Source organism: Podarcis gaigeae (assembly GCF_964106915.1).
Source record: "Podarcis gaigeae genome assembly, chromosome: 9".
Taxonomy (NCBI): domain Eukaryota; kingdom Metazoa; phylum Chordata; class Lepidosauria; order Squamata; family Lacertidae; genus Podarcis; species Podarcis gaigeae.
This window is the reverse complement of record NC_139685.1, coordinates 69,096,086-69,123,579: the sequence shown is the minus strand read 5'-3', so window position 1 is coordinate 69,123,579 and position 27,494 is coordinate 69,096,086. Positions and strand designations below refer to the sequence as shown.

The 27,494-nt window shown below is 47.3% G+C and overlaps 1 protein-coding gene across 1 annotated transcript in view; it reads left to right on the top strand.

Annotated features, from left to right (window-relative positions):
- Positions 1-27,494, top strand: part of FRAS1 (Fraser extracellular matrix complex subunit 1) — a 356,176-nt gene that overhangs the window by 220,308 nt on the left and 108,374 nt on the right. The window contains exons 20-27 of the mRNA XM_083756149.1: positions 7,179-7,331; positions 7,916-8,062; positions 10,042-10,188; positions 13,751-13,891; positions 17,976-18,119; positions 22,038-22,178; positions 23,031-23,301; positions 25,565-25,649. Of these exons, the coding sequence (XP_083612275.1) occupies positions 7,179-7,331; positions 7,916-8,062; positions 10,042-10,188; positions 13,751-13,891; positions 17,976-18,119; positions 22,038-22,178; positions 23,031-23,301; positions 25,565-25,649 (1,229 nt within the window). The remainder of the gene's footprint in view (positions 1-7,178; positions 7,332-7,915; positions 8,063-10,041; positions 10,189-13,750; positions 13,892-17,975; positions 18,120-22,037; positions 22,179-23,030; positions 23,302-25,564; positions 25,650-27,494) is intronic.

Below are 27,494 nucleotides of genomic sequence, written 5' to 3'. Positions count from 1 at the left end.
TATACCACAGAAACTATTATAAGGTTCTTTTTTTCTTGAGAGGGGGGAAAAACCCCTCACAAGAACTCTGCTTTCATAATAATGTTTTTGTAGCTATCTTCCCATCCATCAATGCTGCTTGTTAATCGAGAATTTTCCTTCAGACCCTTGAGGTGGAACGATGTATTTGGGACTTCAAGGGAACTCAAAGCCAAATATGACTCTTTTCTGTACCTTGAAGGGAAATTGTTTGCCAATTGCAAATTAATTGCAGCGAGGAAGCCGGTGGCAAAGAGAGAGCGTTACGGCTGCGAGAAAGGCAACTATCATTATCTTTCAGAGTGGGTGGCAGTTCCTCAGGTTTAAAGGAGACTCTGGGCTACGTGAACCAATTAGCGCAAGTAAATTTAATTGGCAGGATGTTTCTGAAAAACTTGAGGGTGGGAATTGCTGAGGAATGGTAATAGTTGCAGAAGGGAAACCAAGACAAATTGCATAGCATGGGCTAGTTCATTAACGCAAGTGGGACACTGCCCCACCAGTGTCATTCTGCCACTCCTCATTTGCCTGCCTCCTTACATATATTCCAGACACCTCCATTTTTAAGAATCCAAACAGAACTTTGTAACATGTGGAGAAACATTGCACAAGTCATATCTTGTGCGCTCTTAGTGGGATGGCATTTGACTAAGTTTTAGTCATGGTAAGGTAAAGGTAAAGGGACCCCTGACCATTAGGTCCAGTCATGGATGACTCTGGGGTTGTGGCGCTCATCTCGCTTTATTGGCCGAGGCAGCCGGCGTACAGCTTCCGGGTGGCCAGCATGACTAAGCCGCTTCTGGAGAACCAGAGCAGCGCATGGAAACGCCGTTTACCTTCCCGCCAGAGCGGTACCTATTTATCTACTTGCACTTTGACGTGCTTTCGAACTGCTAGGTTGGCAGAAGCAGGGACCAAGCAACAGGAGCTCACTCCATCGCGGGGATTCGAACCGCCAACCTTTCGATCAGCAAGTCCTAGGCTCTGTGGTTTAACCCACAGGACCACCCGCGTTCCACTTTATTCATGGTAGACCCGATGAAATTTCTGGAAGATTGTGGCCTAAGCATTTGCCAGGGAATTTAATGGAGAAGCAACCTGAGCACAATTTATTTAGGTCTCCACCCCTTCCTTTTTTGTTGAGGGAGGACAGAGTGTTGACTCATCCTCAATGAGTTATTATCGTTTTGTAAAAGACTGAACCATATGCTGGCTTGCGGAAGAGGTGCAGGGCCTATTCAATCAGAGCTATTCTGCCTGGCTTTCAATTTGAACTTATTCCACTTCCTTCCTTCCCTCCCCCTCCCCTTTTTATGAAGATTACCCGCTCTGGGATCCCACAGCTAATTCTCCCCTGGTCTCCTCACTGGACCAAATAGGACTAATTCAGCCAGCTAGCCCTGGTGATCATCTAATGTTTATTGGATGGATTTTTTTTATTCTCTAGCTCAAAGGGAAATGGCTGTGAAAAATCCAAACAAGTTTCTACAGTATAAAGTACCTCTTTCCCTTCATCCCTCCATCCCTGGTTCCCCATGGTCCATCAAATTCACTACAAGCGCCTCCTTTTCTCTCATTTTTCTTCCCCTCTGAGAGAGATCAATAGCGTGAACGCATGTCCTTTGATGTCCCCGTGGTCAAAGCAGTGCTGCAGGATAGAGAGAGATCTATGCTCCCCCCAGGAAGGAAAGACTCACTTATGGGAACTGTGTCCTCACACAGAGGCAAAAGCAAACAAATTGTACAGACATACGTCTGTGCAATGGCATGGAAGCGAAAGTTGTCCTGGTTTAATGTTTGGGAGGTGTGTGGGAGCATGTCAGAGACTAAGTCAAAATACCAATTCTTTATTTGTGTTGCAGTGGATTTTACCTGGAGAAACTAGTAAAGGTAAAGGGACCTCTGACCATTAGGTCCAGTCGTGGCTGACTTTGGTGTTGTGGCGCTCATCTCGCTTTATTGGCCGACAGTGCCACCCACAGCGCCACCCGCGTCCCTCGGAGAAACTAGTAGGTGCATGCTATATGGTGCACGATATAAGTCCCATCAGCCCCAGGCAACATGACCAGTGACCAGGGATGATGGAAGCTGCAGGCACCAACCGAGGCACCAGCAAGGGAAGAAGGCTCAGAGCCCAGGGATTGGTGGTGGGATGATGATGAATGGTCAGAGGGAGAAGGAGGAAGCATCAGAAGCTGAAGAGGCAACAGGCTTTAGTGAGTAGGGAGAGTTTGTGGCAGAGGGAAGTCTAGAATCAGAGCAAGAAGCAGCAGCATGAGAGGAGGGAGGCCAAGAGGCAGAGATGAGTCTGGCTGCTGAAAAATCCTAGAAGTCTCCCTCTCCTGCTGTGACAAGCCCCTGCTTCCCCCGCGGGTCTCTTAGAAGAGGTATGAAGAGGGAGAAACAGAGGCTGGCTGGTGTAGTCTCAGATTGCTTGGGAAGGACCATGGGGAGGGAGATTTAGGCAGCTGTGGGAAAGTGTGAAAATTCAGCTCCACAACTGCCTCATAGGGGCAAGACTTGCCAAGAAGAGTTGCTGTGCCCATTAGGCCTGGTGCTCTGGGGTTGACCTTGTTTTTTCTTTTAAAAGAGAGAGAGTTAATTTTACTTGCTCTGTGTGATTTATTCCCAGCACCTGCTCCTGACACCTAGTGCATTCTGTTTTGGACTACAACTCCCATCAGCTCTAGCTTAGTCAGAGCTGGCTGGGGCTGATGGGAGTTGTAGTCCAATAGATCTTCAGCGCACCAGGTTCGGAAAGGCTGCCTTAGGCTACTGAATTTGCTGCAAATAATAAAGGGTTCTGACTTGAGAGCAAGGAAGCATCTTAATCTATCTGGTGTTCAGGGAAATGGTTGTATGCATACAGGTAGAACCACATGGCTTCTCCCAGCAAGACATTGGCCAAACTGAGGAAGCTGGCACCAAGCTTTTCTACTTGCTGGTAGCTCCTGATTGACCCTCCTCTATCACTTGATTTCCCAGGCGAGGACATGTCAGGGCTGTTATGAATCTCCTGGCTAGAAATGTCTGTAGGTTCTACCCTGCAGCCAGCAAGCCTTTGTGGCAAAGGAAGCCAGTGTCTGATCTCAGTGGCTCCTGTTTCCAAGCTCTACAGGATCAGGCTAGGAACACAGGGCAAGGCTGAGCCTAATATTAAGCACTCCCAACACATTTTGATTACTGCACATTAAACATGCTCTTAGATTTCTCCTATTGGAATCAGTGTGGTTTAAAGATGTGCTAACTTTGGGTTGCATGCTGGGTTATGGTATCTCCCAAAGGTCCTTTGCTTTGTTCATTCATTGCCAATCTATTGCCGTTGGAATTTGAGCTCCTTGATTCTCTTCGGTTCCTTTGGAGTGCCAGGTCTGGGTTGCAGAATCCCAATATCTTTTCATTCACTTGTAGTGGAAGTTTTGGAAACGGATGGAAAGGTTAACTTCCAGCCGGAAACCTGGCAGCAAGCTATGCATGGTACTTCGAAGGCAGCAGCTTGATTGCATTGCTTTCAAGACAGCCATCATTTCCCATATAATTTTCTGAATCACCGTAATGAGGAATAATTTGGCTTCCAGGATCCCTTCCATTGTCCCTGCATTGTGCACAAAAGACTTCTTTCTGAAACTCCTTTGGTTCAAGGGAAGGTCATGAGCAACTTGTTGACGGGTTGCTGGCAAAGTAGGAGGGGGGCTGAGTCTGCCTCTCCCTGCTGTGAACTCCATCCTCTCCAGGCTGATAGGTGGCTGGAGGCGGACAGCATGCCCAGTGCTTTTCTGAAAACATGGTCATTGTGGGGACATGGTGGCACTGCAGGTTCGGACATGTGCAGAATGCCAGTGCCAGTGGCAGAAAACCCAAATGGCCCTCTCTCACTTCTGGCTCTCGCTGGTAAACATACAAAAAGAGTGGTCATGGACCTTCTAAGTGGGTTGAGCACATATTAATCGTATTTCATTTTTAAATTTGGTTTTACAAATTCATTCACACAAATAATGTTCTTGCAAATATTAGAATTTTACACAAGATTCTTCTGAATCCTAGGACTCCCCTCCTCCCCTCCGTGGGTTCTTTAAATAACTTTTTCAACTACATATTATAAGTCCATCTTAATTAACAGTCCTCCATTGTATCCAAAATCTATGTATCATTGCAGGAGTAATTTAAAGCCTGCCAAAGCGTTTTGAGTGTTTACAGTGGTCTTTCAAATACAATATATATTTGTCCCATTCTCTCTCTGTTGAAGTTTTTTTTAAAAAAAGTTTATTCCAAAACCGAAAAAGAATTACAAACATCAAATTCAAAATCCATATTCGTTTTTTAACATAAGCCTATTACATAGTTGACTAGATTAAAATATACCTAATTGCTATAGACTTCCCTTTGCTATATATAAATGCAATGCAATTAGAAATATTATATTAGAAATTTTTATAAATTCCCCATAAATTTTATAAATTTTGATCCTCCTGTTTTCTGATTTTTCCCAGTTAATCTTGCCATCTCTGTACAGTCCAGTAATTTCATCGGCCACTTTGCCTTAGTGGGTATCTTGTCGTCTTTCCAGCTCTGGGCAACCAGCATCCTTGCAGCTGTAAAAACATAAACAGTTTTTTTCAGTTCCACGTTAACTGTATTTCAAGGCATCTTTTCTCAGGACAAGAGAACTTGTGTTCAGGCTGCTTCCTTCGAATGGAGAAGGCCTGTCTATCTCTGCCCTAATAAATCTTGTGGCACCATCCTTATGGCACTCTCTTCCTAAAGGGCTCTGCGCCTTTACCCTATCAGACTCTTACCCGCTGAAAACTCCTACATTTTAAATGGCATCATCAGCTGATTCGTGTTCCTGGCTGCGGGTACTTAGATGGGCTTTTGCCACTGTTTTTAAAATAGTTTTTAACATTTTAGTGAAGAACGGAAAATCTTCCCACTTTTAAGTTTCTGTTTTATTTATAAAAAATGTTTATATACATCTAGCCTGTGTAGGAAATGTCTTATGTGGCCAACAGCAAATATAAACACAAGAAAAATATAAAAGCAGAAAACGGTATAAGAAGCTCGCCACTCGCGTGAAACGCATCCAGCCCAAAAAGCTGGTTGATACCAGAAAGTCTTCAGAAGCTGTCTAAAAATAAAAAAGAGGGTGTTTGGTGGGTTTCCAATGGGGGGGGGCATTCCACATTGCTGGACCAGCCATATAGAGTGCTTGATTTCTTTAGATGGCAAGTGGGCCTCATTCACACGTTGGAGAGTTAACAGCATTCCTCCAACAAACCTTAGCATTTAAGCTCTGATATTAAGGCTCAGGTGGACTTTAAGGTATCGTGGACCCAAGTTGTTAAGGGCTTTGCAAATCAATCAGTTCACGCATAATGGCAAGCTATAGTTAAAACAAACCAGGGTTTGTAAGTCAACAGCAAACCATGGCTTCAGATCCTGGTTTGTTGGTAGTAAGCAAACCATGAGAGCCAGTGTGGTGTAGTGGTTAAGAGCGGTGGACTCGTAATCTGGTGAACCGGGTTTGCTTCCCTGCTCCTCCACATGCAGCTGCTGGGTGACCTTGGGCCAGTCACACTTCTTTGAAGTCTCTCAGCCCCACTCACCTCACAGAGTGTTTGTTGTGGGGGAGGAAGGGAAAGGAGAATGTTAGCTGCTTTGAGACTCCTTCAAGTAGTGATAAAGCGGGATATCAAATCCAAACTCCTCCTCCTTCTCCTCTCTTCTTCTTCTTCTTCTTCTAGGTGCTGGGCACGGTGCACACATAATGCTAAGCCTTGGTTTAATAAAGCATACTTGATTTAGTATTATAGGAGGCTCAGACTTAGCTTGCTTTGAAGGAAATGTGGCACCTGAAGGCAGTTTCACCGCCTTATCTCATATCGGTACCAACCCTGGACATTTGCCGTGCTTTTAGAAATAGTTTCCAAGTGACAGAGTGGTTTTGGCAAGGAGAAATCCAAAAAGGCAACTGAGCATCCAAGCAGCCCTCTCAGGCCAAACGTTTTCTGTGCTCGTTAGGGAAGGCAGAACAGGAATCTCCAAGGCATTGAAGCAAGGCACAAGCCTTGGGAGGGGAAGGAAATGTGTTCAACACCTCAATGCTTGATAATAAAAGCAGGATGAACATAAGGGAAGCAGGGAAGAGAAGCCACACTGAGTCTGGCAATTGCTGTTAATTGTCTACTTCAACAGCCTAAGAGCCCAGTCTGATGCTACTTCTACACTGAACAGGCAATCTGCCTCTTTCTTCTTCTTCCATGTTTACAATGCACAAACAAATATAGAAATTCAATTAATCAAGTCAATGCATCTTTAATAACTATTTTTTACATGAATATCTACTCACCCCCTCCAATCTAATACCCCCCCGCCTCCCGTTTCCACTGAATGATTCTCTCCTTGCTATAAGGTAAAGGTACCCCTGACTGTTAGGTCCAGTCGCGGACGACTCTGGGGTTGTGTGCTCATCTCGCTCTATAGGCCGCGGGAGCTAGCATTTGTCAGCAAACAGCTTCCGGGTCATGTGGCCAGCATGACTAAGCCACTTCTGGTGAACCAGAGCAGCACATGGAAATGCCATTTACCTTCCCCCCGGAGCGGTACCTATTTATCTACTTGCACTTTGACATGCTTTTGAACTGCTACGTTGGCAGGAGCTGGGACTGAGCAATGGGAGCTCACCCCGTAGTGGGGATTTGAACTGCCGACCTTCCCATCGGCAAGCCCTAGGCTCTGTGGTTTAGACCACAGCATCACCCACTTTTCACTCGTCACCCACGTCCTTGCTATAGCTATCCATAAACATCCCAGATTTTCATCCCTTGGAGAAAAGTATCCATTTAGCTATTTAAACAGGCCAAGATCAACACGGCAAGACCAAAGCGTATGGCAGAAGCTTCTGAAACATTGTGATGGTCATAGCCTGATATCCCAGTTGCTAGAACCACAGGTGGGGAGAGTTGCTCTTGTGCTCAGATCCTGCTTACGGGTTTCCTGCAGGCATTTGCTCAGCCACTGTGAAAACAGGATGCTGGACCAGGTGAGCTGTTGGCCTGATCCAGTCGGCTCTTCGTACATTCCTATGACTGTGCTGTGCTTTGGGCAGCGGTCTCATAGACCTATCTCACGTTCATGCCACCGTTATCTTCTCCTTTCTGCAGATTGCCACCCTTCGTGTGCACAGTGCGTGGCAGATCTCCAGGACACGGGAAGCATCTGCTTGAAGTGCCAAAACCTCCATCATTTGCTCCTGAGAGAGCGCTGCTTGCCTGAGTGCCCCATGGGATATTACAAGGCTGGCGGGGAGTGTCAAAGTGAGTAGCATCTGGAAAAAATGCCTTCAACCCTGTATACCTGAAGGAGCATCTCCATGCCCATCGTTCTGCCTGGACTCTGAAGTCCAGTGCCAAGGGCCTTCTGGCAGTTCCCTCGCTGTAAGAAGCCAAGTTACAGGGAACCAGGCAGAGGGTCTTCTCGGTAGTGGCGCCTGCCTTGTGGAACACCCTCCCACCAGATGTCAAAGGGAAAAACAACTACCAGACTTTTAGAAGACTTCTGAAGGCAGCCCTGTTTAGGGAAGCTTTTAATGTTTAATAGGTTATTGTATTTTAATATTCTGTTGAAAGCTGCCCAGAGTGGCTGGGGAAACCCAGTCAGATGGGCGTATAAATAAAAAATTATTATTATTATTATTATTATTATTATTATTATTATTATTATACCTGGGTTGCCCAGTGAGCTTCATGGCTGAACCAGGATTTGAATGCAGCCTCCTCCGCTCTAAACCCAACACACTTTTCTCCCTGATGCACAGAGTTATGGTGATGCTGTTAATGGCCTGTTTGCAGAGAGGCTGCTTCTCACAGATGTACGTTTCCACAATGTCTTTCCTCTCCAGAGTGTGACGCTTCGTGTAGAACTTGCCGAGGCGAGGGGCCTTCCTCCTGCACCTCCTGCGATTCGAACCTTGTTCTCTCTCACATCGGCACGTGCGTCTCGGCCTGCTTCCTCGGGTTCTACAGGGATGAGAACCAGCATTGCAAACGTACGTCTTTCTGCTTCTTGCTTTATCTGTTTGTTGCTTAAACAAAGAAAAAACGGAAATATTATTTAAATCAACATTGCAGGGGGTTATCAGGCATGGCCAAGCTTGGCCCTCCAGCTGTTTTTGGGACTACAACTCCCATCATCCCTAGCTAACAGGACCAGTGGTCAGGGGTGATGGGAATTGTAGTCCCAAAACAGCTGGAGGGCCAAGTTTGGCCATGCCTGGATTAGATAATCCACGGGACCCATTTCAACTCTAAAATTCTATGGTTCTAAGTTGCTGTGATTCAGATCCAAGCATATCAGCCTTGAAATAGCCTCCCTAACTGGGGTGGGGGAAGAGTTTTTAAGGGGCAGGGAGAAATAGCTGAAATGGGGGAATTAACTTAACATTTATATTTAAGACACTTCACAAAACAGGTTTGCATTTTAAAAAACAACACTTCATGTTAATAAGTAATGTTAATAAGACATGCAGTGTAAAGACAGCTCTGTCTTAACTAGCTTACATTGCAAATTTATTTTGCCTTTTCTTTGTCATTTTGAATAATGTGTCACTGGTATATTTTGAGGTTTGCAAATGTGCCTCATCAAACATCTAATTATTAGCTACTTCTTCACTCTGTTAATCCACACAGCTTCTTAGATGTGTTGCAAATGTGAATTAATTAAGGCTTGTGACACAAAATGAGTCAGATGCCGCAGCATAGAAAATTAGGTATATAAGAGATTTTAGATGGAGGGTTGTGGGGAGGTGTTGTCTCGGTGGATGAAGATTTGTGTGCCCTTAAGGGGCAAAAAATACCCAGACATAAAAACCCTAGAGCTGCATTAACTCTAATAGTTCCCTTCTTGGCTCTTCAATGGGAATCTATTCAAACATTTAGCAAGGTAATGTAGCATAGTCCACCTGGACTATTTAATGTCAGGACTTTCCCCTGATGTGCTAGCTTTCTTCATGCAGGGAGTTTCTGATATGTGGGCTGTTTTAATCAAAGAAGCAGTCCCTTTTCTACATTCTCGCCTCATAAGAGAGCTGCATGAACATTTGAACCACCTTGGAGGGAGACGATGGAAAGGAGGCAACAATAAATGGTTCAATATTTATTGATTTAAAAGCTTTGTACGGCACCTTTCATCTGACTTGGATTCCAGGGCAGTGAAATAGACATATAATAAGTTATTTACATCATAGCACAATAACAACAAAAATAAATGACAAAAAAGAGCAGATTGGGCCCTTATGCAGGCTTAGGAGTATAGAGAGCATTTGAAACACCTGGGCAAATTAAAGAAAAATGTTTTAGCCTGGCGCCGAAAGAATTGCTGTGTGGGTGTGAGTTGGACCTCTTTGGGTAGGGTTGTGCTAAAGCCCAGGTGACTTCATTGAAGAATTTGTCTCTCTTGTGGCTGAATTTCCCAGGGAAAAGGCAACTGAGGAAGGGTTTCAGTAGACGACTCACAAAAATTACAGAGAAGTACATACCTCTCTTCCTGAATGTGTTATTTACTTCTGTGTCATGGAGGAGGGGAAACGTGTGTGTGTGTGTGTGTGTGTGTGTGTGTGTATGAATAGCTGTTGACCCATTGGGAAAGTTATTTGTGGTCTGGACTCAGCGTTGGGCAGGATGGTTGGAGTTTGTAGCACTGCAGGATTGAATAACTCTTTCTCTGCCTGTGTCCACCCAACCTCTCCCTAGCCACTTTCCCTCACTTTGTATAGTTTTGTAGCTGTTTGAAGTGTTCAAAGTGCTCTAAGTACAATAGCTCAGTCAATCATCATTGTTCTAGCATTTCAGACACTTATTGTTCCCATATTGCAGATGGGTAGGCCGAGAGATAATGGCTTGTCTCAGGCTGGTGGCTGAAGCTTGCTTTAAACCGGAGACCTCCCAGCTCGTGTTCTTAGCGGCGATTGTGCTCCAGCCGTTAAAAATAACTGCAATCAGTCATCCTGCTTTTTATCTTCCTCTACAGCTTGCAGTAGTCAGTGCCTGAGCTGTGATTCGGGGACCCGTTGCACATCCTGCAAAGACCCGTCCCATGTCCTGCTCTTTGGCGAATGCCAGGATGACAGCTGCGCTCCACAGTATTACCTGGACTTTTCCACCAAGACCTGCAAAGGTGAAAGAAACAGAGAGATGCTCTCGTCTTGGATCACAGTAACAATGGTTAAGAGTCTAGTTTAAGTCACAGCGAAGCCTTCTTCACTCTCTCCTTCCAAACCCCATCCTTCCTATCTTTGCTGCTCCCCTCGCTCCCCTGGTTATCTGCTTTCATGGGATTCTGCTCCCAGTGAAAAACAAGATTACTGCAAATCCTTCTCTCGTAAATGATTGAGTAAGTGAGCCATCAAACTCTCTTCCGAGGGTCAAGATTTGCCATTTGCTCAGCTAGCGGTTCAGTCGATTGATGGGTGAGCTTAATTTGCTAAATCCCTCCTCCTCCCCTTTAACATTTATATAAGATTTTGTATATTTGCTGGAGTTTTCTCTGATTTATAAATATTGCAAGGCTGAACATACATATTTCAAGAGAGAACTTTGAAGGAACAAGCCTTCAGCACATCCTGCCGGTTCCACATTTGTGTTTTCTGAGCAAGAAAATCAGGCCCAATGTGAATATTTTCTTCTTTCCCTTTTCACACCTTCGTTATTATTATTTATTAAATTTGTATAAAGCTACATTGCAAATGCACCACCATCAAAGATCACTGTGCCTCACCCTCAGAAGGCTTGCTGTATAATTAACTAACCTGAAACACTGGGACTCTTTTTAACTATCCAAGGTGGAAGAAAGTTAAAGCTAAGGAACTTGATCCCAGGACTCGTAAAAGGCTCTAGACTCATTTCATGTCACAGCAGGATATGATCATATAGAGATGTGTGGAATTCAAAATTCACTGCAAACTGTTTGGCAGTGAAATCAGGGGGGAGTCAAGAAGGACAGCTCTCCCCCCCTTGGCCCCAGACAGAATACAGCAACCTGCTAATTTTTACTATTATCCTAATTAGGGGTGGGGAAGAAATTCAGTTCAGTTCCCATTTCAATATGAAACGTCCTAATTTGCACTTCCTGAAACAACACAGGAACCGAAACAGGTTTCTCTTTGAAATTTGCATTTCTCTGAATTTTGTGATGCAGAACCGAACAAGATGTTCAGAAATGTGTGTATTGGGGGAAGCATGCATTAGAGTGCAAACTAGTGAAAATAGCATGCAAAAATGCATTACATTGGGGAAATTGTTTGCAAAAATGTGCATATCAGGGTACAAATAGATCAGGAGAAATTTGCACTAAAATGCTGGTGAATTTTCATGGTGGCTTTTAAAAAGACGCAAACCGATGGAGAAATGCAGAGAGCTGAACTTAAGGCTGAAAAAGGGAGAAACGGAAAGAAACCAAAATTGGCATCCATCTATAATCCTAAAATCCTACCCTGGTTCCCAAGCTAACCTAGAATGTAAAATAAATCTTCCGGAGTTCGCGGGCTGTATTTTTTCCTGATGTATATTGGAGAAGGAGCTCAGGATTTTCAAAAGGAGTACTGAGCTGATGTTTCATGTGACTGGAGGGTGTAGATTCCATGGGAGAAATACTTTTGCTTTGGCACTGGTTAAAAGAGCCCCCTCGCCCCCTTGACAAGTGATCTCTGATCTAGCTGCAGCACCCAGAACTACTTACCATGGAGAGGAGCTATGCAGACGTTGTTTCAGCACCACTGAGAGTGCCTTCCAGGAAGTGGGATGGTGTTGCACAGACTTGCAGCGTGATGCCAGCCATCTAACATGACAAATAGTTCTAAATGCTGCAGCTAAGGGGCAACGTCAATTTGTAAAGTGTCCCCATGTCCCCTCTCTCCTTCTCTTATGCCCACTCTCACCGTTTCTGCTCTGCTCAAGTTTCTCTTCCCAGGGCACCCAAGGACAGCTCCAACTTCTTACTGCACATATGTTTTTTGCACCTTGGCTCACCTTGAGGTCTGGAAAACTAGAGTGCCAGTGCTTTCCTGGTTTCCTTTTACAACAGCCCCCCTTCTTAAGCTTGGAGAAGGGGCTATTCTTAGACTCAGCAGGGCTCCCTCATCATCCTCTCTGGGTCTGTGTAACACCTGACTAGGACAGCTTCTATCTCTATGGCAGGGCCATGCCACCCTGTTCCTCTAGGACTTTTGTGATTGCTATATCCTGTGCTAGCTTCTCTCCCGTTCCACACCTCCATCGCCATTTCCTTCACCAATATCGCATCCTGGGGATTGTAGTCCACTTCACTTCTCTGTATTGCACAGCAGGGGTTTGCGAAAGGTAGGCTGGGGTCTCCTGACAACATCTCTGGGCGATTAGCAGTAGATCACCCAAGGTTTAAGCAGCAAGAAAGCAGCTTTTTCTTCTGAAATTAATCTGCTGGAATGAAGCAAGTTATCCAGGAACAGACTTCTATGTGAAAGGACTGGAGGTTGAGTTCAGCTGAGTTCTGGTGCTGAAAACAAAATCCTAATCTCAGAATGCTCAGAGCCACCTTGTCTTTTATTCTAACCACATTACTTTCACAATTGTACACATGGCCCTGGTTAATAGATCCTTAGGTTCTAGTAAATGATAACAATAATTTTATTATTTATACCCCACCCATCTGGCTGGGTTTCCTCAGCCACTCTGGGTGGCTCCCAATGGAACACTAAAAACAGAATAAAACTTCAAGCATTAAAAACTTCCCTGAACAGGGCTGCCTTCAGATGTCTTCTAAAAGTCAGATATTTGTTTATTTCCTTGACATCTGATGGGGGGGGGGCGTTCCACATAGTGGGCGCCACTACCAAGAAGGCCCTCTGCCTAGTTAAGAGCAGATTAGATCCAATAGTTCTGACTGCTAGATGGAGGCAGTAAGCCTTTGATGGGAACCGCAGGTGTAGAGAGGGCTGTTGTTCTTTGGTCCTGCTTACAGGCATCCCATAACCTTCTGGTTGGCCTCCCTGAGAACAGGATGCTGGACTTTGGTTGGATCAAACAGAGCTGTTCCTAGGTTCTTAAGCCCACACCTGATGTATAGCACATGGCGCTCTGTTGGTGCTGAATAAATGCTCAGCTCTTTTCACAGTAGCGTGGTTCTCTCACAGTTATTGCATGCGTCTCCCAGGAGGTACCCAGCAGCTGCCTGGAGCAGCGCGGCTGAGATGTCCCTGCCTCCCTGTTATTAACTTTGCCACGCTCTCTTCCAAAATTCCTTTTGACTTCAGGGCAATGTCACCTTCGTCATTGATTCGGCCTGCTTAATTAGCAGCGCTTGCGGGGAAATCCCAGAAGTCCGCAGGAGTGGAAGATAAGAGATTTACGGTTTAACCGTGGCAGGAGACGCCATGGAGCAGTGTCAGCCGACAGCAACTGCAAGGACCTCGAGGGAGCAGCCGTTGCGACTGCCTGACTGGACCTTTGAAAAGCAGCCTCCTGTGTCCATGTTTGACATAATTGGGAAATGTTAAACCCCAGAGAAAGATCTGTGTTATTCTAAGAACATCTCCTTAGGCATTTTCTCTCCTGCCTTGCCTCTGTTCCGCTGTTCTTTCTTTGCCCTTCAATGCATCTGCAGTCAGTACCGTTTGGTATGTTAAAATGGGTGGGTGGAAGCCGAGCAGACCGTGGGCTTTGCTTAGGATGTGTGTGTATTTTCTTCCTTCTTTGTATTCCAGAGTGTGACTGGAGCTGCAACGCTTGTAGTGGTCCCCAGAGCACCGATTGCTTGCAGTGCATGGAGGGATACATTCTCCACGAAGGTTCCTGTGTGGAGCGATGCCCTCCTGCTTTCTACAAGGAATCCGACACTTGCCAAAGTAAGTCTCTGCTTCTTTGCCTGCAGGGTGAGTGTACTTGATTTCCTTTCTCGAGGACGCCCTCCACAAACGACCTCTGTCAGATACTGCTATGGAAGTTCACTAATTCCTTGCTGGACAGATGGTGTCTTGTGCCCCCATTTGAGACAAGTCAGTGGGGTGGGTCCTCTGCCACTTTGCAAGACCAGTCGAGATTTTGCTTTGGACTGGGCGGTAAAGGACACAAGGAGAAGGGGGCGAGCTCATGCTATTGGTGAGAAAAAAGGTTAAGGTAAAGGGAACCCTGACCATTAGGTCCAGTCGCGGACGACTCTGGGGTTGTGGCGCTCATCTCGCTTTACTGGCCGAGGGAGCGGGCGTACAGCTTCCAGGTCATGTGGCCAGCATGACTAAGCCACTTCTGGTGAACCAGAGCAGCGCACGGAAACGCCGTTTACCTTCCAGCCGGAGCGGTACCTATTTATCTACTTGCACTTTGACGTGCTTTTGAACTGCTAGGTTGGCAGGAGCAGGGACCGAGCAACGGGAGCTCACCCCATCGCGGGGAATCGAACCACCAACCTTTCCATCGGCAAGCCCTAGGCTCTGTGGTTTAAGCCACAGCACTACCCACGTCCCTCATTGGTGAGAAGGGCATGCCAAACAGTTGCTGTGCTGTCCACATTCCTTCACGGGAATGTAGCAGTCCATGACTGGGGTGAGAGATCTTTTACAACCCAAGGGCAGCATTCCACCATTGGCAACTTTTTGAGGGCCGCATATTTGTAGTGGGCGGGGCCAGGTGCGAAAGTGGGCAGACCTTTCCCCCTGCATTCCAGGGGGTTGGACTAGGGATTGGGACTTGGGATTCCTTTCAACTGTACAGTTCTATGATCCTTTGACTCTTATTTGTGTAGAGTAGGCTGCATTGCTGTAAGGCAGAAGTCAGAGGTTTCCACCCCATCCTTCTTCCAGGCAAGGAAGAGGCATTATCACAATTCAAGGAGGCTTCCCGGTCAGCCAAAGTCACTCTTGTGCCCTGTGGGATGGAGTAGAGACACAAGGACCAAACAGAGAGGTCTGGTGGGCTGGATTTGGCCACTGGGACTGAGGTTCTCGGTGTATGTGGTGCATGCATGTGCACAATATAAGGAGGCAGTATCAATGTAGTGAGTGGCAGTGCCAAGGGATTAGATTACCTGATTCACTAGTGCAGAGGTGGGGAGCCTTAAGAGGGTTGGGTGAAATCTTGCTAACCTGTGGACCTGGGTTCTCCGTTCCTGCCCTGGTGCCTCTACTTGCCAAATGAGGTTGCTGCCAAGTCAGGGAACAGGTTACAAGGAGAAGGCAAGCCTGGATTAAGGGCCTCCCCAAGGCAAAGTGAGATGGACCAAAGTCGGCCAGTTGGGTGTGTTGGTGAGAGTGCTGAGCTAGGACCTGGAATAGGTAAAAGGTAAAGGGACCCCTGACCATTAGGTCTAGTCATGGCCGACTCTGGGGTTGCGGCGCTCATCTCGCTTTATTGGCCGAGGGAGCCGGCGTACAGCTTCCGGGTCATGTGGCCAGCATGACTAAGCCGCTTCTGGCGAAGCAGAGCAGCGCACGGAAATGCCATTTACCTTCCCGCCGGAGCTGCACTTTTTTTGAAGTGATTTCAAATGGCTAGGTTGGCAGGAGCTGGGACTGAGCAATGGGAGCTCACCCCGTTGTGGGGATTCGAACCACTGAGTTTCTGATCGGCAAGCCCTAGGCTCTGTGGTTTAACCCACAGCGCCACCTGTGTTCCACAGGACCTGGAATACCCAGATTCATATCTCTGCACATCCATGAGGCTGACTGGGTGGCCTTGGGTTAGTCTTTCAATCTGATCTACTTCACAGGGATGTTGTGAGTCTAGAATGGGGAGGGGGAGAACCATGTATGCTTCCTTGAGCTCCTTGGAGGAAAGTGGGGTACATATGAAATACATAATACTAATACAAATGAGAAGTGGGACAGATTTGCTTGGTGGCCAGAACTGGGAGCATCAACTGCAGCAACAACAGGTTTCTGTTCTCACTGATACCAGAGAGAAAGTCAAGCTTGGAAGCTTTCCTATAGTTCAGAGCTTGCTATATGACCTGTTTCAACCTACTGATGTTTCAGTAATTCCTCACTTTGGCTTGAGCTTGGTGGTGGGCTCTCCTGAGTGAATCCCCTCCTGACACACCTCAGCCTACAGATTCATGGTCTGAATCTGTGAATTCTGGGCCTGACACCATCTGACTGTAGTGACAGAGATATCCTATTCGGAGTGCCAGTTCTGCCTTCAAATGAGACCTGTCAATGTGATCCCTGCTATGCTTACAGCGTTTTGGGTTTACAGTGCCTGTCTGTTGTGATTTAGGACATACAGGCACAGTAAAGAGCCCGTTACTCAGAAAACCTTCGCCGCAAATTTGCGCTGTCGCCTCAAGACCTACAACGGCATTTAAGCTGGCATATATCTATAATGTTCTTCTGAGGCTTGGGATCTTGAAGGAAAGTGGTAATGGATACAAAGCCCTGTCTAGGTCCAGGCAGATCAGCACCCTGGACAGCTCCCAGTAGGACCTTATATCTGCACTTGGGAAGATGCTCTCTCAGCAAAGGCTTAAGAGTCATCTGAAGCCTTAAAAAGTTGACATGTCTGGACCTTACAGTGGCTCCACCTTGGGAGACCTGTTTGCACTATTTAAAGGGCCTGCAGCCTGTTCTGCAGCCACATGCTCCTGCATAGTTGTGGAGCAGGAGAGACTGCAGGAATGTCACACCCCAAGGATGACAGGAATCATAGAATCATAGAGTTGGAAGAGACCACAAGGGCCATCGAGTCCAACCCCCTGCCAAGCAGGAAACACCATCAGAGCACTCCTGACATATGGTTGTCAAGCCTCTGCTTAAAGACCTCCAAAGAAGGAGACTCCACCACACTCCTTGGCAGCAAATTCCACTGTCAAACAGCTCTTACTGTCAGGAAGTTCTTCCTAATGTTTAGGTGGAATCTTCTTTCTTGTAGTTTGGAACCATTGCTCCGTGTCCGCTTCTCTGGAGCAGCAGAAAACAACCTTTCTCCCTCCTCTATGTGACATCCTTTTCTATATTTGAACATGGCTATCATATCACCCCTTAACCTCCTCTTCTCCAGGCTAAACATGCCCAGCTGGTGCATTGCCTGAATGAGTTCTCCTAAGGCCAAAAACTGGGACCCTGAGGCAATGTCCACCTACACTTGAGCTAGGAACTCAGCGCTGTCTGCTTGTGTTGAGTGGCTTCTGTCCTGCCAGCTCTAATCATCCGGTAGCATCTATTATACTCAATATTTTTGTCTCTCTCTGTGTGTGTCTATGCATGCACATACATACGCACATTTGTACACCCCGCAGTAGCTAGAATGTTGCGCTTCGATGTAGACAATCCAAGTGCAAATTCTTGTTCAGCTTCCCAGGTGTCAAAAAAGGTTATTTATGTATGCCACTACTGCGGCCCGTGTTTTGTTAGCCCCAAAATGGAAGACGAGCGTGGTCCCAACTAAAGAAGAATGGCAACTTAAACTGATGGAATATGTGCAGCTTGCAGGCCTAACACACAGAATAAGAGAACAAGAAGAACATAGGTTTAAAGAAGATTGGATTTAAAAAAAAAATAGGGGGGATTGTGTACACTTGAAAACGTTGGCAGCATTAAGATAAATTCAACAGTGTAAATAAGTTTTGATGGATGTAATAATGGAATACTGAATGGTTTGGTTTATATAAAATATCCAGGGGTTTATGTCATGCAAAATGAACCATGGATAGAGAAGAAGGGAGGTTTTTGATATTTTAAGGTTGCTTAAATGAATATTCTAAATTGTAAAACAGAAATGTAATAAAAATTATATAAAAAACAAAAAATCTTGCTCAGCTATAGAGTTCACTGTGTGACCTTGGATATGCCATGCCCTGCGAGTGTATTGTAAGGACAAAATGAGCTGACTGTGTATGCTGCCTTGGTCAGGGTGTAATCAGATCACGAGATACAGAACTGTGCCCTGCGTTTAGGTCTAGAGGAATTCGTTCCTAAGTTATTTGCGCGTGTTTTCTAGGATGTGATGATGACCGCTGCCTGCAGTGCCGTGCCCCGAGTGAATGTGCCCTCTGTGAATCCCCGTTTCTCCTCATGGGATCCCAGTGCGTCTCGACATGTGGGAAGCAGTTTTATGCAGACCACGGAGAGCAAAGGTGCTCAGGTGAATATCAATGAGGGGATTAAAGCTTAAAACACACTTGAGTTCACAGGTAAGCAGCCTGAGCAAAAAGAGGACTCGAGAATCCATGGGCTGGATAAAATAATATTCCAGCTTATGTGCTTCACTTAAACAAACCTGTTGATGTTGTTGGTCTCTGAAAACTGGGTGGCGCTGTGGGTTAAACCACAGAGCCTAGGACTTGCCGATCAGAAGGTCGGCGGTTCGAATCCCCGCAACGGGGTGAGCTCCTGTTGCTCGGTCCCTGCTCCTGCCAACCTAGCAGTTTGAAAGCATGTCAAAGTGCAAGTAGATAAATGGATACCGCTCCGGCAGGAAGGTAAACGGCATTTCTGTGCGCTGCTCTGGTTCGCCAGAAGCGGCTTAGTCATGCTAGCCACATGAATTGGAAGCTGTACGCCGGCTCCCTCGGCCAATAAAGCGAGATGAGCACTGCAACCCCAGAGTCAGCCATGACTGCACCTAATGGTCAGGGGTTCCTTTACCTTTACCTTTAGGACATGAAGAGCCGTAGCAGAGCTTCTGATCCTTTATCTTACTTTGTACTCATCTCAGGATGAGAACTCGTTCTCTGAATATGTGTGGCTTACAGCAGGGCAGCCCAAGACATTTTGCTGCATCAGCAAAGAATACGATAGAATCATAGAATTTTAGGGTTGGAAGGGACCCCGATGGTCATCTAGTCCAACCCCCTGCAATGCAGGAATCTCAACTAAAGGATCCATGACAGATGGCCATCCAACCTCTTCTTTTAAACCTCTAAGGAAGGAGATAGCCCCCCTCCCCTCCCATTCCACATAAGAAAACTACTTCAACACTAGCAGCAGGACAGTGTCCACCATCATATTTGTCCTCCAACAGCCAACCTCTGCTCCCCGCTCCCCAGTTCTGTCACCTGAAGCAGCCCCCACTCTCTGCTCCATGGTAGTAGTACAGTGGTGCCTTGCAAGACGAAATTAATTCGTTCCGCAAGTCTTTTCGTCTTGCGAGTTTTTCGTCTTGCGAAGCACGGTTTCCCATAGGAATGCATTGAAAATCAATTAATGCGTTCCTATGGAAACCTCCTTCAGACCAGGTCCGGGGACAGTCTGTCCCCCGACCTCTTCTGAAGGCCGGTGGGGGGCGAAAGTCTTTGCTCCCCCCCCCCGCCTGCCTTCCCGGGACAGCGGAGACTTCTCCGCTGTCCCGGGGCGGTCTTAAAATGCTGGCCGGCGGCAGCGAAGCATTCGCTGCCGTCCCCCAGCATTTTAAAAGCCCCCGGGACAGCGGAGACTTCCCGGGGCGATTTTAAAATGCTGGCGGGCAGCAGCGCTGCCGCCCGCCAGCATTTTAAGATCACCCCAGACAGCGGAGAAGTCCTCCGCTGTCCCGGGGTTTTTAAAATGCTGGTGGGCGGCAGCGAAGGCTTCGCGGGCAGCAGCGCTGCCGCCCGCCAGCATTTTAAAAACCCCGGGACAGTGAAGGACTTCTCCGCTGTCTGGGGTGATCTTAAAATGCTGGCGGGCGGCAGCGCTGCTGCCCGCCAGCATTTTAAAATCGCCCCGGGACAGTGGAGGAATTATCCGCTGTCCCGGGACGATTTAAAAGCCCCCGGGAAGGCAGGCAGGGGGGACAAAGCCTTCCCCCCCCCTCCGGCCTTCAGAAGAGGTCCAGGAAGGCCGGTGGGGGGCGAAAATCTTTGCTCCCCCCCCCGCCGCCTGCCTTCAAAAGCCATCCGGGATAGCGGGAAGCGCTTCCCTGCTATCCCGGACTGCTTTTAAAATGCTGGCGGTGGGGAGCAAAGCCTTTCGGCCCCCGCCGGCCTTCCTGGACCTCTTCTGAAGGCCGGAGGGGGGGGGAAGGCTTTGCTCCCCACCGCTAGCATTTAAAAGAGGTCCCCGGAGATTTCCCTATGGGCTTTCTTCTTGCGAAGCAAGCCCATAGGGAAATTCGTTTTGCGAAGCGCCTCCAAAACGGAAAACCCTTTCGTCTAGCGGGTTTTTCGTCTTGCGAGGCGTTCGTCTTGCGGGGCACCACTGTAGTAGTAATAATAATAATAATAATAATAGTAATAATAATAAAAAAATAAAAAATAAAAATAAATTTCTACCCCGCCCTCCCCAGCCAAAACCGGGCTCAGGGCGGCTAACACCAGATATAAAACAATTGATTAAGAATCAACTTAAAAACAAGATTAAAATACAACATTAAAATGCAGCCTCATTTCAATAGAAACTCAAATCAAGAACTTTTTGGGGATGAAAACGTCAAATCTTCACCAAGGCCAACTATCCAGACTGGTCCTTCGTGGGCCAGAAAAAAGCCAGGGAAGTCCCCAAATAAGAGTTCCATCACAGAAGGAGAAAGGAAAGAGGGGAAGGGGATCAAGTTGATTCCAAGCCAAAGGCCAGGCGGAACAACTCTGTCTTACAGGCCCTGCGGAAAGAAATCAGATCCTGCAGGGCCCTGGTCTCATGAGGCAGAGTGTCCCACCAGGCCAGAGCCAGTGTTGAAAAGGCCCTGGCCTGGTTGAGGCTAATCTGACTTCCTTAGGGCCCGGGACCTCTAGGGTGTTGCTGTTTATGGACCTTAAGGTCCTCCGTGGGGCATACTGGGAGAGGCGGTCCTGTAGGTACGAGGGTCCTAGACCGTGAAGGGCTGGGCCTCAATCCCTGGAAGATTTCTAGGAATTGCTGCCAGCTGGCATAGATCAGGCTTCCTCAACCTCAGCCCTCCAGATGTTTTGAGACTACAATTCCCATCATCCCTGACCACTGGTCCTGCTAGCTAGGAATCATGGGAGTTGTAGGCCAAAAACATCTGGAGTGCCGAGGATGAGGAAGCCTGACAAAGAATCTGCTTTAAGTGGATTTATACCTGGCTTTTGGAAGTTCTTACTCAACTGAACTTTGCTCACACCAGACGGCCTCTTGGCTGCAGGTGTCCAAGCTGCTCATGCTTCTTTTGTAAAGTGCCTTGAGGCTTTTACAATCGAGAGATGGGTGAATCTCGCAAAACAATTAACCCAATAGATCAGCATTCTACTGTTTGATAATCCTGCCTAAACATTTTTGCCTTCTCATCCAAACCCTCCAGGTCACCCAGGCCTTCATAATAATTTCTTTGGGGCATTATTTTGTGAGTGGGATTCTGTGGCATACTGGCAAAAGTGACACTCCTGAGCAACAAACCTGTTTCCAAAAAAGAATGTGTTTTGGGGAGGGGGGGGGTTGCAGTAAAGAAAGTGACAGGGATATGCACTGGAGGCTGTGGGGTAACAATTGCTTGATGCAACATCATTTAGCTTCACAAGTAAATCAGAGTGAATCCTCAATAAACTGGTAGCGTTGTATAACCTCACCACAAACACTGTGCAAAGAAATCAGGAAGAAGGCTCAATAAACAGATTATCTGGAAGCGACAGTAACTGGAGAAAATTTTAAAATGTTGAACAAGCAGGCTCCCTTTTTGTTAAAGCGTGGAGATGTGTCCCTTGGCATTCTTCATATTTAAGACAATGTAATTCTTTAAAACAATAGCTGCTTAGTGAGCTTAACTGCGAAGCCAACCACAGATTTAGGAGCTCCTGAGGCACAATCAAGTGTGATCTCAAACTTTGTGTGTGTGTGTATTCATGCGCTCATGTGCCCAGACACTGGTGTCCACATGTAAAGGAATGTGTGCTTCCTGAAATGAATGAGAAGATTTTATAGTCTGAGAGTCCTGTTTGTTACATAGCCCTTCACCCCCCCACGCTCAGGGCAATGTTGGCTCAACAAGCCGTTTGTGCTTGGACTCTTGTTTCGTTGACCATTAATAAAGCAATAACACAGTTGTGGCCTTGTTTTCCGAGACTAGAAAACGGCAGTGGTAGCATTTGTTCTTTATTTGAAAGTCTTGTTCCTTTCCTTTTCGTGCTAGCCTGCCCCAAAGGATGTTTGGAATGCGACAAATCAAGTCGGTGCCGAGTTTGCGACTCCACTACGTTTTTGCAGGAAAGCCGCTGTGTCTCTGACTGCAGCCATGGTTTCTATGGAAATCCCTGGAGCAGAGAGTGTGAAAGTGAGTATTTTCCCATAACGCTCCCCTTGGCACCCGGGTAGTACGGGTCACTCTCTCACTTACAGTTTCCCATCTGTTCATATGAGGTAACAGTGAACCTCATGGGTTGTGAGGAGGGCTGGTGATCAGAGACAGTGCGGTGTAGTGGTTAGAGCATTGAAATAGGACCTGAGAGAGCCAAGGTTCAAATCCTCACTCAGCCATCCAGCTCGCTGGGTGACCTTGGGCCAGTCATAGTCTCACAGCCCAACCTACCTCACAGGGTTGTTGTTGCGATAAAAAGCGGGACCACGTATGACACCTTGAGTGACTTGAAGGAAAGGTGGGATAGAAATGTAATAATAATCAATCAATCAATCAATCAATCTACACCACAGGTAATCTGATTTAACAGTCAGATCCATTTCTCTTTCTCAACCTTATTGAACCATAGGAATTGTAGTTCAATATATGTGTGTTGTATATATACAGAAGTGTGGGCAAGAGGATCTCTGATAAAAGGCACCAGAACTCTCAGACCTATAACTTCCTAGTATATTACCTAAAATTAGTGGCTTTGCTACTATAAAAACATCCAACTTTCTCTTTTCTGGTGTTCTCTACTGCAACGAACCTATGTATTTCACTTAAGGCAGAAGAGAGATCTAGAAAACTGCTGGATTTTTTTCTTTTAAAAATGGGACATAAGGCGTTGTGTATTTTTTTGTGTTGCAGATGGGCAGGGGAAGCATTGTGGTCAGTTTTGCAACTTCTGTTAGCTGCACTGTAAAAGGTATATAGAAATCTTCAGCGAAATAAAGGCCGAGGTCTACATATTAACTGTGTTTTGTTTTGTTTGTTTTTTCGGTTCAGCTGTCATGCAGACTCCCGTTCTCAGGGCAAATGGTTCACTCCAGGTAGGAATTGGTGAGGTGAAGCCCATTGACCTCTCCACCCTGGAGTTGGAAGGCCCCGTTGGCGATGGAAAAGGTTTCTTGTTTCATGTGGTTGACCCTCCCACCAACGGCAGACTGCTGATTGTGGCAGATGGGAAAGAGACAGAGTTGAGCCAGGGCGACCGTTTCACCATGGAAGATGTGAAGGGGCAGAGAGTTCGTTTCATGCATGATAAGAAGAAATCCAGGTGATTTGCTGCTTGCTTACATCTCTTGCTGTCAGTGCAAGCAGTGGCGTAGCGTGGGGGGTGCAGGGGGGCCCGGCCGCACTGGGCGCAACATGGGGGGCGCGCTCGCACTAGCAGCTCTCTGCCCCTACTTAAATCCACGGGTTAGGGAGCCCGTGCTCGCTCGGCTTGGCGAGGAGGTCGCGGAAGGGGGAGAGCAAAGCCTCCTGCCGCGGGCAAAAAAAGGAGACGAAGCCGGGCGGGCGGGCGGGCTGGCTGGCGGGGGTCTGGCTGCGCCTGCTGCTGCCGTTGCCGCTGCTGCCGGGCTTTGACAGCTTGGCGAAGCAGAGGGAGAGGAGCTTTATGGTAATTGCAGCTCTCTCTCCACTGCCCTTCTGGGTAGTGAGCCGAGCCGAGCAAGGAGTCTGGCGAGGGGGCGGGAAGAGACTTTCCCCCCTTTTTTCCACCTCGCCTGGTCAAAAAGGAGAGCGGAGTCTCCTCAGGGCGCCCTCAGGCAGGGCAGGGCAGGGCAAGGCAAGCAGAGCGAGGAGGAGAGAGAGGGGAAGGGGGGGGGAAGCATCCAGGAAACGCCGCGGTGTGGAGGGGGAATCAATTAAGGAGAGAAAGCGAAAAGCCTTGGAGAAAGGGGAAGAAGGAAAGAAAAGAGGCAGCTCCGGGAGAGCGCGGGGGAAAGAGAAGCCTCGCTGCTGCTGCTTGGGAGAGTGGAGTGGAGGTGGCTGTGTTGCCGCTGCCGCGGCCGCTGCCTCTACTAGCGGCGGCTCCCTGAGTGCTGAGCCCGCCAGGGGGAGGGGAGGGGAAAGAGGAGAGGGCGGGGAAGGGAAGGAGGAGGCGGTGGAGGAGGAGGCGGCAAAGGGGGGCAGCGTGCCGCAGACGGAGCCCCTGCTCTCCCAGCGGCAAGGTGAGGAAGAGCGGCTTTCCCGGTGGATTAAATCCCCAGAGCCAGTCCAGCCACACACACGCACATGCCACCGCCGCTGCCAGGACGCGGGGCTCTCGCCAGGGAAGAAAGAGCATGTAGGTGCCGTCGCCAAGGAGCCGTCGAGCCCACTGGGTTAGGGGCGCAAATTACTTGCCCCGGGTGCTACGCCGCTGAGTGCAAGGAAGTTACCCAAGGGTGCTTCCGAATAGCATGGGAAAGTTGCTCTACATCTGTGTGGATGGGTGGGGTAGGAGTTGCAATACCTCAAGGACCACCTCTCTCCATATGAACCTACTTGGACCCTGAGATCATCTTCTGATGCCCTTCTTTGTGTGCCTCTTCCAAGAGAGGTCCAGAGGCTTGCAACACAAGAATGGGCCTTTTCTTTGGTGGCTCCCCACTTGTGGTGTGTTCTCCCCAGGGAGATTCGCCTGGTGCCTTTATTATACACCTTGAGGCATCGGGCGAAAACGTACCTCTTTAACCAGGCCTTTGGCTGATTGATATCCAATGCCCTTTTAGATGTGTTGTAGAAGGGTGGATTATCAGGTTGTCTTTGTTATTTTTACAACGTATTTTGTGATTTTTATATAGTAACTTTATGTTGTGAACTGCCCTGAGATCTATGGGTATATGGCTGTATACAGATTTAATAATAATAATAATAATAATAATAATAATAATAATAATAATAGGAAGGGAAAGATTAGAATTGAAGTGATACCACCAGATATATGATTGGGGCACAAGTGCAGTAACTGAGACTAAACTAAGTACAGACTGCAATGGTCTGAGAATCACAGTTTTTATTTAAGAACATGCAAGTTTCTGGTCCTCAAGACTCATTTCTTTTTGAGGCGGGAGGCTTGAAAATACGACAGCAGTGCCTGGTGAAATCTCAGTGTACGCATGCAGCCTTGAAGGCGCTATGGCAGAGCCATTTTTCGCTGTGGTCACAAGGGGCTCTTCCAGATGGGCTGTTTATTCCAGCAAAATTTGGCTGTTACCTCTCACTTTCAAGGGCAATCATCCCATCCTTTTTCTAGCTGCAAAAAGTCCAGTAAGAAATGTGATGGGAAATTGCTCTGTAAAGTGCAGAATAGCAACCACTCTCTGGCAATGTCATATAACCTCCGCACTGACAGATCAGAATGAACGCTTCCAAGGTTGATATAGTCTAGTCTGCTATTATCACCGATCAAAAAGGTTTAGCACCTTTTTTGAGCATTAAATATTTTTTTTTTGTACAACTCCTCTGCTGTAGTTGATGAATCATGCTGTGCACCCGTATTCCTATCAAAAAGCAACATCTATTTATATAACTTTCTTTGGGTGTTCATGTAGGAATGGGCAGTTTTCCCTAAAGATCAGCCATCAACAGTACTTCTCTGAACCAGAAACGTTCACTGTTCAAGCACAATCAACAAAGGTAAGCTATGATCTGTATATAAGTTTTTCAAAAATGTGAAGGGAAAATACGTGTCCAGATCTATATTTGATTCCCGGTTTGTCTCCAGGCCACAAAGCTTCCCATTTGATGGTTAGCCTTCCTGCACACCAACCTTTCCAGGCATTTAGGAAGTTTAGTCATCTTCCATTGTTGCATTACTTCCTGCTCCTTGTCCATTTTATATGGATGGTTAGTCCTTTGGGGCAGTAGGCCAGGGTGAAACTGATTTAATCACAGAACAGAGCCAGACTAGTGATCATCTCCTTTCCCCCCCTCATCCCAGTTTCCCCACTTTTTACTGTATTTTTCGCTCTATAGGACGCACCTGACCATAGGATGCACCTTGTTTTAGAGGGGGAGAACAAAAAAAAATATTCTCCCCCTCTCTGCGCATCGCCCCTTCAGCGAAGCTGCAGGAGAAACGGAGCCCCTTCCATTTCTCCTCCCGCTTCGCTGAAGGGGTGCTGTGTAGCTCTTCCTCTCCCACATTGCCTTCACCTTAAGTGATGGCAACCCGAAGCCTCCAGAGCGCAGCGGGAGTTCCCGCTCCACTTCAGAGGCTTCAGGTGGCTATCTTTGAAGCCTGGAGAGCGAGAGGGGTCGGTGCGCACCGAACCCTGTCGCTCTCCAGGCTTCAGTGAAGGCAACCCGAAGCCTCCGGAGTGTGGCACGAGTGCTCCCACTACGCTTCTGAGGCTTCGCATTGCTATCACCGAAGCCATGGAGCCTGCATTCGCTCCATAGGACGCACACACATTTCCCCTTAATTTTTGGAGGGGAAAATATGCGTCTTATAGAGCGAAAAATACAGTAAGTATTCCTTTCCCCCTCCACCAAGAATGACATGTATTCCGTAACTCTACCACATCACCTTAGAGTTGTGCAGAAACTTAAGTGTTGGCTATCAGGATTTCACATCCTGAGAAACGAGGTGTTGTGTTTTTAAAAGCCATAAACAACAACCCATGTCTCTAGCCTTCATGAAGGTAAGCAAGAAGAACTCCACTAATAATCCCATCATTAGAGTGTGATGCATGGCTCAGTGGTTGTCGCATGCATAGGGTGTCAGGTTCAATATGTGGCACCACCAGTTAAAAGGATCAGGTAGCTGGAAAATTCTTTCTTCCTGATGTTTTGGGGAACTGCTTCCAGTCAAGGTAGACAATACAGGTCTACATGAACAAATAGCTTGGCCTGGTGTAAATAGCTTTCTACACCTTTCTTCAAAGTATGCAGAGCGGATGAAAACAGTGAAAACATGTTAACGTAATGTAAACGAGCAATGTACCGTATTTTTCGCGCTATAGGACGCACTTTTCCCCCTCCAAAAATGAAGGGGAAATGTGTGTGCGTCCTATGGGGCGCATGCAGGCTTTTGCTGAAGCCTGGAGAGTGAGAGGGGTCGGTGCACACCAACCCCTCTCGCTCTCCAGGCTTCGCGGACCTCTCCGCAAGCAGCGGGAGCCAGCGCTGGGCTCCCACGGCTTGCAGAGAGCTGCCTGTTTGGGGGCTGGGGTCGGGGGAAGCTCGGGCCGCCTCAGCCCCGCGCCTGGGGGGGGGGAAATAATTTTTTTCCCTTTATTTCCCCCCCAAAAAACTAGGTGCGCCTTATGGGATGGTGCGTCCTATAGGGCAAAAAATACGGTAAAAGGATAGTAAGCAAAACAAAAACAAGACCTGAATTGAAATGAATTGGCTGTGTCCTCCGTTGTCTTTAACACCAGATGATTCTGGTACATAAGATTTAAATGTTCTGCATGGCTCCCATCCCCAATATTCTTGCTCTGTCCTGCCTTCTGGATTTAGCGCTATTTTCCCTTCTCT